The sequence below is a fragment of the Pseudorasbora parva genome, chromosome 20 (assembly GCF_024679245.1).
Source record: "Pseudorasbora parva isolate DD20220531a chromosome 20, ASM2467924v1, whole genome shotgun sequence".
In the NCBI taxonomy this organism is placed as follows: Eukaryota; Metazoa; Chordata; class Actinopteri; order Cypriniformes; family Gobionidae; genus Pseudorasbora; species Pseudorasbora parva.
Genome location: NC_090191.1, coordinates 9357154 through 9370482, shown reverse-complemented (window position 1 = coordinate 9370482; position 13329 = coordinate 9357154). Strand labels below are relative to the sequence as shown.

The following is a 13329-nucleotide window of genomic DNA, read 5'->3' as shown; positions in this document are numbered from 1 at the left end:
GGAAACTATAAAGCGTCCTCGAACACAAACAGGAACTAGCTTCTGTGCCTTCAGCAAGCGATCTGTGTGAACCTGTCTGTCTATTTGGTGTTTTTGTCTGTCTATTAGAGAGAATTTTCCACCTTTGTTAAATATATCTGATATATATTTTATAACATAAAGAGAAAAAGGAGATTATGGTGAGTAAACAGCATTTTACAGTGTGTTCATCCCTGCCCTCGCTAAAAATATATATATATATATATATATATATATATATATATATATATATATATATATATATATATATATAGCTAGCGAGCATTGTGAGCGGCTTTCGTTAAGAATGCTGCGCTCCCGCCGGGCACTCTTCGAGGAGGGTGCTTCGGCTCGTGTTCCCCGCGGCTCGGGTCCCGCTGCTGCCGAGGCAGAGCGGCGGCTTCAGTCGTGGGGTTCACACATGGACCTTACAGAGGGGTTTGAGACGGGCCCAGCCTTATCTCAGCCCTCACCTGTACCGTCCAGTGCCTCGTCTCGGGGTTTGGAGCATCGCGACTGAAGACTCGCCACTTCAGTCACCCGCTAGTGAGGAGCTCATTGAGGTTCTCACGAGAGCTGTGGCCAGGTTAAATATCGACTGGCTGGCGGAAAGATCTGAATCCCATCGAAATCAGAGAAAAAGAAATTAGATGAGCGATTCCTGCCCTCTCGTGTAGCAGAGCCTCAACGTCGGGGCCTGCTGTTCTTCCCCGACCTGCACACCGAGGTGTCTAGGTCATGGAGAAAACCGGTATCATATAGAGTGTTCAGCCCACAAACATCTGCATATTGTAATATATTAGGGCTGAGAAACTATGGTTATGGGGCGATGCCGAAGGTCGAAGAGACGCTTGCGAGCCATCTCTCGCCTCAGGACAATGAGGGGGTTCCCCTCCGAAGGAAGTCGGTGCTTACCTCAGCACATGGTAACCGTCTTCTTTCGGTGCCCACAGGGGGCCGCACTGCCAACCCCGCCGCAATGTCGGGGTGCAGAGGGTCTCCGCGGGCCACCTGAGGGTGGTCCGCCCCCTCCTCGGAGGGCATGCGAGCAGTCAGGTCAGGTGTTCCCTGCCGGTTTGCCGCTTCAGGGCACTGCACTCGCTGCTCAAATTACACCAGAGGCCAGCCTCGAGAGGCTGGTTCCCTTAGTATCCCCTGCGTGGGAAGACGGTGCTTACCTCAGCATACGGTACCCGTCTTCCTTCGGTACCCTCAGGGGGCCGCGCTGCCAACCCTGCCGCAAAGCCGGGGCGCAGAGGGTCTCCGTGGGCCACCTGAGGGTGGTTCGCCCCCTCCTCGGAGGGCAGGCGAGCAGTCAAGTGAGGGGTTCCCTGCCAGTTCGCCGCTTCAGGGCACTGCTCTTGCTGTTCAAAGTACACCAGAAGCTAGCCTCGAGAGGCTGGCTGCCTTAGTGGGTCCTGCAGATAGTAGAAAGGGGGTACGCAAATCAGTTCAGAAGGCGGCCACCTCCTTTCAGCGGTGTCCTACCTACAGAGGTGGGCCCGGAGCAGGCTCTGGTTATGGTACAGGAAGTAGAGACTCCTCTGCAAAAGGGGGCTATAAGCAAGGGCTCCTCATCCCAGCAGAGAGTCGGGGCTTTTCAGCCATTACTTCGTGTACCAAAGAAGGATAGAGGGTTGCGCCCAATACTAGATCTGCGTCTCTTAAATCACTCTGTAGCAAAGCTCAAGTTTAAGATGCTTACACTCTGACAGATCGTGTCTCAGATCAAATCTGAGGATTGGTTTGTGACCATAGATCTCAAAGACGCGTATTTCCATGCCTCCATCCTTCCACATCACAGGAAGTTTCTGAGGTTTGCCTTCGGGGGAGAGGATACCAATATCGAGTACTTCCCTTCGGTCTAGCACTGTAACCCCGGACCTTCACGAAGAGTGTGGATACAGCCCTGGCACCGTTGTGTCTGCAGGGTACCCGCATAACTCAACTACATCGACGATTGGTTGATTTTGGCTCGATCAGAGCAGATTGTGGGTCAGCATCGAGATGCTGTTCTCGCACACATGTCGAGGTTGGGGTTGAGACTAAACGCTAAGAAAAGTGTGCTTTCTCCGGCTCAGAGGACCACCTTTCTAGGTGTGTTGTGGGATTCGGTAATCATGCAGGCGCAATTATCGCCTATACGCATAGCATTGATCCTATTGGCGGTGAAAGAACCGAAGCTAGACCGATTCGTCACTGTGAAGCAGTTCCAGGAACTGTTAGGCCTCATGGCAGCTGCGTCCAAAGTAATACCTTTTGGCCTGCTGAACATGAGGCCACTGCAGTGGTGGCTCAGAACCTAGGGGTTCTCCCCGAGGGGGAATCCACTCCGCACGATCAAAGTCACACGGCGATGCCTTCGTGCTCTGGTCATGTGGACAGATCCTGGGTTTCTATCCCAGGGACCTGTGTTAGGGGTCATGTTCGTCGCGTCACACTAACGACAGATGCTTCTCTCACGGGGTGGGGGGCGACCATGAGTGGTCGCTCGTCCCAAGGTCTATAGCAGGATCATCAGCGGCTATGGCACGTAAATCGGCTAGAGATGCTGGCTGTGTTTCTTGCTTTGAAACATTTCCTGCGCGACCTCAGGGGCCATCATGTACTAGTCAGGACAGACAACACTTCAGTAGTCGCCTATATAAACTATCAGGGGGGTCTGAGGTCCCGTCCCTTATATAGACTGGCACGTCAGATCCTCCTGTGGGCCCAAGGGAAACTGCTTTCCATCAGGGCAGTTTACATCCCGGGGGTCCTAAATCAGGGAGCGGACATCCTGTTGAGGCAGGGGCCGAGGCCGGGGGAATGGAGACTCCACCCCGAGGTCGTGGAGCTCTTGTGGGGAATAGACCTGTTTGCTTCGGCAGAGAACTCTCACTGTCCTCAGTGGTTTTCTATGTCACATCCAGCCCCACTGTGGCCGAGGCTGCCCCTGTATGCAGTTTCCCCGATTGCTCTGCTTCCGGGAGTTCTGGAGAGGGTACGCCGGGACGGAGCCCGTGTACTTCTAGTGGCTCCGTACTGGCCGACTAGAATCTGGTTCTCGGATCTCTCCTGGAAGGCTCTCCCATGGAGATTCCGACCAGGAGGGATCTCCTCTCTCAAGCGGGCGGGAGATTCCTAAAAGAAAAAACCATCCCCGCCCAGAGTTATGGAAACTGTGGGCCTGGCCTCTGAGGGGGCCAGGCTCCTAGAGGAGGGTCTCTCGACTGAGGTCGTAGAGACCATCCTGCACTCCAGAGCTCCATCCACGAGGAAACTGTACGCTCTGAAATGAAGATTGTTCTAAGCATGGTGCAGAGAACGCCAGTTGGATCCAGTTAACTGCTCGGTTGGTACAGTGCTGGAGTTCCTGCAGGCGAGATTCTCGGCAGGGTTGACCCCCTCCACAATAAAGGTGTACGTGGCGGCCTTAGCTGCTTTCCACACTACTTTGAGTGGAGTGTCTTTGAGAAGACACCCTCTAGTTACACATTTCCTCCATGGCACTTTAAGGTTGAGGCTGGGTGTACATTCGAGGGTCCCGACCTGGGATTTGGCCATTGTTTTACAAGGCTTGTGTGAGCCTCCGCTTGAACCGATAGAGGAAGTATCAGAGAAGTTCCTCACTTTGAAAACTATCTTTCTTCTGGCCATCTCGTCCCTTAAGAGAATCGGGGATATTCAGTCCCTGTGGGTAGGGCCCTCATGTTTAGAGTTTGCGCCTGGCATGGTAAAGGCTTTCCTTCACTCCAGACCAGGATATGTCCCCAAGGTTCCTACGAGCCCTAGGGGTCCCATCACTCTGCAAGCCTTCTGTCCTCCTCCTTTCGTGACGTCAGACCAGGAAAAGTTAAATCTGCTTTGCCCAGTTAGGGCACTTGACGCGTACGTCCACAGAGCTGCCCTTTGGAGAAAGACTGATCAACTATTTGTCTGTTTCGGTGTTCCTAAGAAGGAAGCACCCGTGTCTAAGCAGAGAATGAGCAAGTGGTTGGTCGAGGCCATTTCACTTGCTTATGAAGAGGTCAGACAGCCGTCTCCTCTGGCTGTCCGGGCGCATTCTACCAGGGGTATGGCTGCTTCTAAAGCACTTCTGTCGGGGGCTTCTCTCCAAGATATTTGTAACACGGCAGGCTGGTCTTCGCCGCTAACTTTCGTAAGGTTCTACGAATTGGATGTTGCATCTACAGTTGGGGCACAGGTCTTATCGTAGTCATGTGCGCTACGGTTTCACACATACGAGCACTTGGTCCTATGGCGATGTGGGTATAAGCGTTCTCACAGCGTTTCGACGCAGCTCGAGTTCCCAGATAGGGAACGTCTCGGTTACGTATGTAACCCTAGTTCCCTGAGGGGAACGAGATGCTGCGTCGCCCGGCCATACTCCCGGCATGCCCGTGATCACCTACTTCAGGCTGTTTCAGAAGCTAGTTCCTGTTTGTGTTCGCGGATGCTTTATAGTTTCCGGTCGATGACGTCACCACGGCGATGACGATCGATCTCCCGAATGGACTGGTTCTACACGTGCTTCACGATGCAATCACGCAGAGGCGTTCTCACAGCGTTCCGACGCAGCGTCTCGTTCCCCTCAGGGAACTAGGGTTACCGAGACGTTTTCAGTGTTAATGAAGCTAAGATGATTTACAACATACATTTTTATCTGGTTGTTGTCATGTTTTTGTTTTGTTTATGTTTTCAGCTCTCACATTTATTGAAACCTTTTTTAGTATTTTATAAAGGGTTGTTTATGCCCTGCATAAAACAAAAACAACTTTAGGATTAGTTTTCAGGCAGAGCCAAAGATACATAATAGTGTCAATAATGAACACACACAAGGTGATTCTACTGTAGTTTGGTTGAGTTTGCTGGTGTTCAAGGACAGGAAAAGGCAGACAGCTTGCATCTGCAAGGCCTTGAAAATGAACTTTGGGACAGTTACATCAATAAAAAAAAAAGGTTAGAAACCTAACTTCAGCGATAAGCACTGGGTATAAAAGGCACACGAGAGGCTGTGGGGATGACAGCAAGAGCTGGAAACAAACATCAGTGAAGAATGAAGGGTTTAGTATGTCTACTGCTGCTGTTGGAAACCTTTGTTTTTGTAGTTGGAGGACTCAATGAGCATGAGATCAGTCAACTGCATAGCTCTAAGGACAAAAGTCAGAATCCACCTCAAACAGACTTTTTGAGAGATGAAGCTTCAACCGACAGCCAGCAACCCCCCCCCTGACATCTATGCAGCACTGAGAGAACTGACCGCCGCAGTTACAGAGCAGAAAGAAAACATCAGAGCTTTAGAGAAGCAACTGGATGAGATGAACAAGAAAAATGATGGTACCTCACTAAAACATTTACTCTTTTATCAGTGATCCTCAAAGTAAAACACCATGTTGCATAGTGTAAATGTTAAGGTAACAATGAGTGTATACTTTGTAAATTGTGTTTTCTATCACAATAAGCTGTGTGAATGTCAATTAACAGAATCTTTATTCCTTTACAGAAACTTGTAACCTTACTCTGAGTCAAGTGGAGGAGTTGAGAAAGGAGATTAGAGGTGAAAATGTGCTTGAATGATGTTAAATTCAGTCTATATACATTCAGTGTAATACAGTAATATGTCACAATATTGCTTATGTTTTTCAACTACAGACAGAGAGATTGCTTTTTCAGCTTCACTGATGGAATCTGGTAGCCATGGATATACTGGTCCTTTTAAGACTGACATCACACTTACCTACAGAAACGTCTTTACAAACATAGGGAACGCCTACAACCCAGTTACAGGTAATTACCAATGAGCTGCGTTTCCACCGCAGGAACTTTCCCCAGGAGCTAGGAGCTTTGGGGTGGTACTCGGTGTGTTTCGACCACAGGAACTAGGGTATAAATGCAGTTCCGGGTAAATTTTTCCCCCTCCAAACAGCCCTACTTGCGAGGTAGTACCTTTTCAAAGTTCAGGAACTTTTGAGGGTGGGACTTGGGCGCTGAACATACTGATTGGTTGAGCTCACGAAGTATTTTAACATAATTCCTCAAATAAAGACCCAGGCCTTAATTTACATGAACTGCTGAAGGGAGAAAGCCTTTATTTGAAGCAGGCTTTTATTTGGGGCAGACCTGTATTTCTAATTCCATCTGTTTGGAATTGTTAAAATTAAAAGCGATAGCGTTCCAGTGGACAGAAGTCATTGATTTTTTAAGAAACATGCAAACATATCACCATTTACAACAACAGCCAGAAAGGGGACAAAGCAATATTGGTCAGAATTACTGTAGCCTAATTTATAACCACCATTGTGTCCATTTGAAAAATGTAAAATGTTTATTCCGCGCTTAATTTTTATATAGGCTAGTTTGCATGTGAGGTTATTTTAGCCTACTAACCCGACTCAGCTTTCTACAGGCTATTGGTTGCACATGAGGGGAAACAAAGCTTCCTTCCACTAAGGAGTTGTATACTTTTAAATACTTTTAATTGAATATATCTCTTTATATAAATATTATTGTTAAAAAAACTATGATTTTGTTATTTTTTTAACCCAACTAATGAGGCATCTGCGCTTTCTATAGCCTATTGCGTATGAGGAGAAAAAAAGCTTCCTTCCACTTGAGAATAGTTGTGCACTTTTTTACTATAATTTCTTTACATAAATTTTTATGCTTAAACTATAATTTTGATATTTTACTAACCCAACTAATTACTACAGTTCTTTCTAAATAGGTTGCACGTGAGGGAAAAAGCATTAATTAATTTAATATATTTCTTTACATAAATATTATTTTCTACTTAAAAAAAACCTATAATTTCGTTATTTTTCTAACCCAATTAATGGATCCTCGCTTTCTATATATATCGTTGGAAAGGAACGTGAGGAAAAAAACAGCTTCATTCCACTTTAGAAGAGTTTAAGCACTTTATGTCGCTTTACCTAATTTTTTTTACTTAAAAACTATAATTTCGTTATTTTTCTGACCTATCTAATTACACATCCGCACTTCCAATAAGTTGCATGCCCTTTTCTCTGAGATATTCAATTTTGATTTTGCATCTTGTTTTTTAAACGGTCTTTCGTGTAGCCTAGTTTACAACTAATATGACTACTTTACAATATTTAATCAACATATATAGTTTATTTTGAAGCCTATTCTGTTTAATTGTACGAAGTAAAAAAATGTAAGTTAAATACAGAGTAAGACATATAAAAAGACGAGGAGTGAAGATCAATATTTATGTAGCCTGCCTGACACGGTATTTTAACAGACATTGCATCTCTCATACACTACAATAGCATTTAAAATGGCATAAATGCATCAGTTATATTCTCAAATAATTTACAGAGCAATCCCTGCAAAGTTTTTAGGTTAACTATAGAAGAGACTACTATAGGATTAGCGTGTCGCACTTGCAAGAACGGGGCGTGTGCCCTCACGGCACAACCCAACTGTACATTACGATGAACTTGAATGCACATTAAATGAAAGGCATTTAGGAGATTATCCACACATTTCCCCCCGGCCTTTATTTGAGACTGGCCTTTATTTGTTCGTGCTTACCACACCCCCGACCACTATCAGAGGCCCGGCGTTTAATTTACCACAGGCTTTTATTTGAGGAAATACGGTATTTCAACTGGCATTTTTAAGTCTTTTGCGAGGTTCGTTCGGCGTTCAGTATTTATCAGTCTTGCTCTTTTTGTCTGATGCCGTGCGTTTGTCTCAGCCATCTCACGGTCAATGTCCGTAATAGCTGATAATAATATACATTGTCATTTTAAATCTAGCTTTAAAGGCTTTCAGGATATGCTTCAGTATCAGTGTTCGTCTCTTTCCCGCCGTTTTGTTAATTACCTCTTTAGTAAACAATACATAACCAGCAAAAGCAGCACCGCTTGAATCTCCTCCATACTTGTTATTGTTGCACAGTGTAGCGCAAAAATGATTATTGTGCGTCGCTGACTGGAAGAAGCAGTCGTGCGCAGTCCTACATCACTTGATTTGCCTAATCTTCACGGTACTTTAGACCTCAGTGAAAGTGAAGACAGTAGCAGGTCTGGGGGTGGAGTTCCTGTAAAAAAAAAGTTCCTGGTACAAAGTGGAAAGGGGCAATAAACTCTGTTTATAGTAATGAAAACCCTTCTAATCCAGTCAGATCTCTCTGCAGTTGTGTAATGTGTGTAAGAGAGTTAAATGATCTGCACTCTTTCAAAACTATAATACACAGTGGGTGCTTCTCAATATCCCTCCTCGTTTCTTCCCTCCTCCATCCTATGACCTGGAAACTGATGGAACATCTCAATTCTCTAATTGCACCATGAGGATCTAGGAGTAAGGAGGTTTCCTGAGGAGGCGTGAGCGATGATACACAGGTGTATCCTTTGTGGAAGTGTTTTATCAACTAAACTTCACGCATGCATCAATTCTCAATTCAAATGTGGAATTTTGTGGAGGTTGAAGCCTACCACTGCATGAAAAGTGGGATTTTCGTCCCCGTAAACGGCCGGAAATCTCCCTGATTTTCGACAATTAACGTCAGTTTACAGCCTGTGAACGTCGCGTTCGTCTGTGCCACATATTGACGGAAACGAACCATGACGTATGTGGAGCTTGCGGAGGCATGCTGGCGCCGGCGCTAATGGCTCTAATTAGCATATGAATAGCAGCTCTGGGCAGCGCCTTGCCGGAATGGCTTGAATTTCCTCACTCAGTATTGGTTGAAACTACTACATTCAAACAAGAAATATCACTCGTGATTGGTTGGCAGATCTGTTACTATTGGTCAACCTGGGTAATAAATTAATAAATTTAAACCCCCAAATTATAATAATTTTACACACATATATATATATATAAAATTATGATTTGCATATTTCTTAATTGTATATATTCATGTGATATGCTATTATGTTTTATATTCATGTCATTGTTATCCTATGGACTACGCTATTATAACCATCAAGGACATTCATTTATTGAGGAAAGGAAAATATGCCAGGGACGTGCAGTTTATTCAAAGAAAGAGCTTTATTAGAACAAACACAAACACACAACCAAATGCAAAACGTGTGAGATCTGCCCACACAACAATAGGAAGCTCACGAGAAGCCCAAAATCCTACAGCACCATGAAGTCTCTGTTTTCTGCTTCAGAGCTGTAGGTAACTAGCGCCATTCTGTCTGTTTTCAGTCCATTTTTCAGACGTCTGTCGTGCGTTGCCCTGTTCTTTGGAATCGCCTCTAATCTCGATTGCAGCGTGGCACAGAGCTCGGCGAGCTCCTGGCTGGTCAAACAGTCCATCCAGACACAGCGCGAACGATGCCGTCTTCCTCATCAGACATCAGGTCTATGGTAGCGCACTTCCAAAGGCCCACCTCATCCTCAGCTAACACACTCTTTCTTGCTTGTAGCAGCTGTAAAAACAAACAATAAAGACAATCAGTATTGCGCGATGTACTGCGTAAAATGCACCTGAAAAATAGTCACACTGACCAAAAACGGATCTAATCTAATAAATCTTACCCTCTTTCTTCTCAATCGACTCCGAGCTGAACTCTTCACAGCTTCTGCGTGCGATGCAAGAACTGGATGTTTGTACCTGAAGCTCATGCGTACTGTCTCGGTCTTACATGCAGCTGGAAAACAATTAAATGAGTGTTATGACGAAGTTGTGAAGACGGCGTACTGCTTCCTGTAAAATGACCAGAAAAAGAAAACACTTTTATAAAGCAACTTACATTTGTTCTTTTACAAGGCTAATTTCAGCTTGTGCTACTTAAAAAGCTTTGCTTTAGGTTACTTTAGCTTAGATAACAGTCTTACCGCAATCTTAGGACTGGTCTTCTCTTAGGCACTCGTCTTCTCTTCTTAAAGTTAGTATCTTCCACACAGTTTTTCGACTCCAACGCAAGCAACCTATCATCTATGGACAGCAACCTGGAGATTACTAAAGTTAACTGCTCGTTAAAATCGGCAGCAAACTGAGCAAGCTGACGAGATTGCATTCAGCTGTTTCTTCCCGCCGGTGTTACGGATCAACTGGGGATCATGTTATCTGGGGACGGGCGCGTGCACGCAGCTAGTTTTACCTGGATTTACAGCAGATGTTAGACGAGGACAGATTCGTCACAGCGGATTTTCCACTGAACAGATTTAAAACGCTTTTCACATTATTGGTAAATGTTTGCATAAAATCAGGCTCTGTGTTTTCCTCTGTCGCTGCTTTGCTGTATGTTTCAAACGCAGTTTAAGGGAATTTTTAATGTGGTTTCATTTCACAACACAGACCACGCCCACATTTTGTTACATTCTTTTCGATGAAAGTCGTATCCAATGACAATTACATTCAATAAATTACATTGTGTCGTATTAGTATCGGAATTTTTATTTTATTTTTAATAACTATTATTTTTGTAATTTGCTTAGGGTATTTTTTAAATTATATATATCCTAACTAAAATAACTCATAGCCTGTCATATTACCTTTCTCATATTAGCCTATTATATTCTATTATAATCTATTATATTGCCCACCCCTTGCCCACCTGCACATCCCAGCTGATATACAAGATTTGGGGGGTCATTCTGCATTTGAAAGTTTGAAAGGGTTTTAAATCTTCTAAATAAAGTAAAATGATTCAAAATCAAGTAATTTATATATGCCAAAGTCAACTTTAAACATATACAATGTAATTTTCAAACAGCAAAATTGTGGCCAGTGAAAATGCTGAGTGGCTAGTAACTTTGGAAAACCACTAGCCACGGTGGCCGGTGAGCAAAAAAGTTAATGTCAACCCCTGTATATATATATATATATATATATATATATATATATATATATATATATATATATATATATATATATATATATATATATATATATATATATATATATATACACACACACATATATATATATGTAGTGCCGTTAAAATTAATTTGCAATAACACGTTAATTTTGACAAAATTAGTTAACAAAAAAGTTAATGTCAACCCCTGTATATATATATATATATATATATATATATATATATATATATATATATATATATATATATATATATATATATATATACATATATATATATATATATATATATATATATATATATATATATATATACACACACACATATATATATATGTAGTGCCGTTAAAATTAATTTGCAATAACACGTTAATTTTGACAAAATTAGTTAACAAAAAAGTTAATGTCAACCCCTGTATATATATATATATATATATATATATATATATATATATATATATATATATATATATATACATATATATATATATATATACATATATATATATATATATATATATATATATATATATATATATATATATATACACACACACATATATATATATGTAGTGCCGTTAAAATTAATTTGCAATAACACGTTAATTTTGACAGGCAATGATATATGATATATAAAGTTTGCTGATGTATGACGCCGCTTATTAGCAGGAGACCGCAATGATTGGTCAAAGTTGCGAGTCGCACTGAATTCACGGGGACTGATTGCAAATGACACACAATAAATAATCTAGAATACTTTCATCAAATATATAAATTCAAGCTTAAGTTTAAGATTTTACAATTAGGCTATACTGAGCCTGGTCTATCTAAGAGATTTTCTTAGAAGGAAGTTAATACCTTTTAGAAAAATGTCACATGGGTTAAAACTCCTGCTACCCTGATTTGCATTTGTATAGCTCACAGCATGTTCATTTACATGTTAAAGCCTCCCCTGGAGTTAAGGGAAGGGGGGTCTTGGGGCGGACAACTGCCAAGCAAGGCCCACGTCAATTTCTGACAATTCACGGCAGTTTTCGGTGTCACCTGCAAACTGCCGTGTACAGTCGTAAACCTGATCTTCCACGACAATCTACAGTGCCGCTTACTGACGAAAATCCCACTTTTCATGCAGTGTACAATATAAATAGTTATCTCTAATGTTCAAGAATCCTGATTAAATCCAGCGGTGCAGTCATCATTAATTGTCGACGCTTGAAGTGGCGTCAAAGGAAGCGAGGATGTATCATTTCCCTTGATTCAATCGCGTCCTTCCGTTGCATCCTGAAGGGGTGGAGCTAAGGCGCGAGGAAAAGAATCTAGGAAAGGAAACGAGGATGCACAAATAAGAATTGGGAAGCACCCAGTGTGTTTGATAATTAATCAATGATTAATCAATGATCAAACGGCTGATTCTGTATCTTTTGTTTTTGATTCAGGTATTTTCACAGCTCCACTGAAAGGAGCGTACATGTTCAGATTCACTTTACATGGTCATGGTGAAGCTACAGAAACTGCATCCATTAATAAGAACGGAAATCAGGTTGTTGTGGTGCATGATGTTCAGGTTCTGGCTAAGGATCGGGTGAACTCCTCTAATGGAGTTGTGTTGATCCTGGAGGTTGGAGATGTTGTCTATGTGAAACTTTGGTCTGGCAGTAAGATATATGATAACCAGAATAACCTCAACACTTTCAGTGGATACCTACTGTTTCCCTTAAGATAACAGGAGCTTTGCAAAATGTGATTCCAGTAATTCTGAAACTTCAGCGTATGATTAAAAATGAAAATCATGACAATATGAACCTGTATTAATGAGGAATAATTTGTTTGAAATTTGCAATATATTACTGTACAAAAGTCAGTATAATACACTATATTCATAAGTTCTGAACTACCTATAAATGTAACTTTGTATAAAGAATCATTATCATTAAGAGACAAGACCCATGAACATCACTCAAAAGTGATTTGTTAAAATCGTAAATCTAGAATGTTAAATAATACCCTTTTATGTGAATCTTGTTACTGATCCTTGATCTGTATATCATCATTCTGCATAAATAAATAAGAGAATAAAGAGATGTGACATTTTCTTTTCCTCATATTGTGATGAACATCATTTCATCAGATGTTCATACAGCTGCAAGACATCTGATTTATGTAGCCTAAATATCATTTTAAGATATGTTTCCTACCATTAACAAAATGAGTTCCCATAAAATGCAGCCACTACATATTTCCACACTGTATGAAAACAAACGTGACTTCAGCATGCATTTACTACAGGCTCTCTATTTCAACCTCATCAATAAAAATACTGGAAACTCTACGCAGCTTTTTTCCACAGTAAACAATCTCCTAAAACACAGTGGAGCGATGCAACAGCTTCATTTTCTTTTTTAGATCTAAAGTCAATAACATTCGCTCTTCAATATCTGGCTCTTCCTCCATCTCTCCTATCATCCAACCTCTCGCCCAGGAGATTGCCATCCCTTCCACATTTTACTGAGGTTCAGCAGAGCCAC

At 42.2% G+C, this 13329-nt stretch overlaps 1 protein-coding gene across 1 annotated transcript; it reads left to right on the top strand.

The window, feature by feature from the left end:
- Nucleotides 1–4988: 4988 nt before the first annotated feature.
- Nucleotides 4989–12885, top strand: LOC137049389 (complement C1q-like protein 4). The gene is made up of 4 exons (XM_067427943.1): nt 4989–5337; nt 5504–5557; nt 5653–5787; nt 12241–12885. The coding sequence occupies exons 1-4, from the start codon at nt 5196–5198 to the stop codon at nt 12525–12527; spliced, it is 618 nt and encodes a 205-aa protein (XP_067284044.1). The 5' UTR covers nt 4989–5195; the 3' UTR covers nt 12528–12885.
- The last annotated feature ends 444 nt before the right edge of the window (nt 12886–13329 follow it).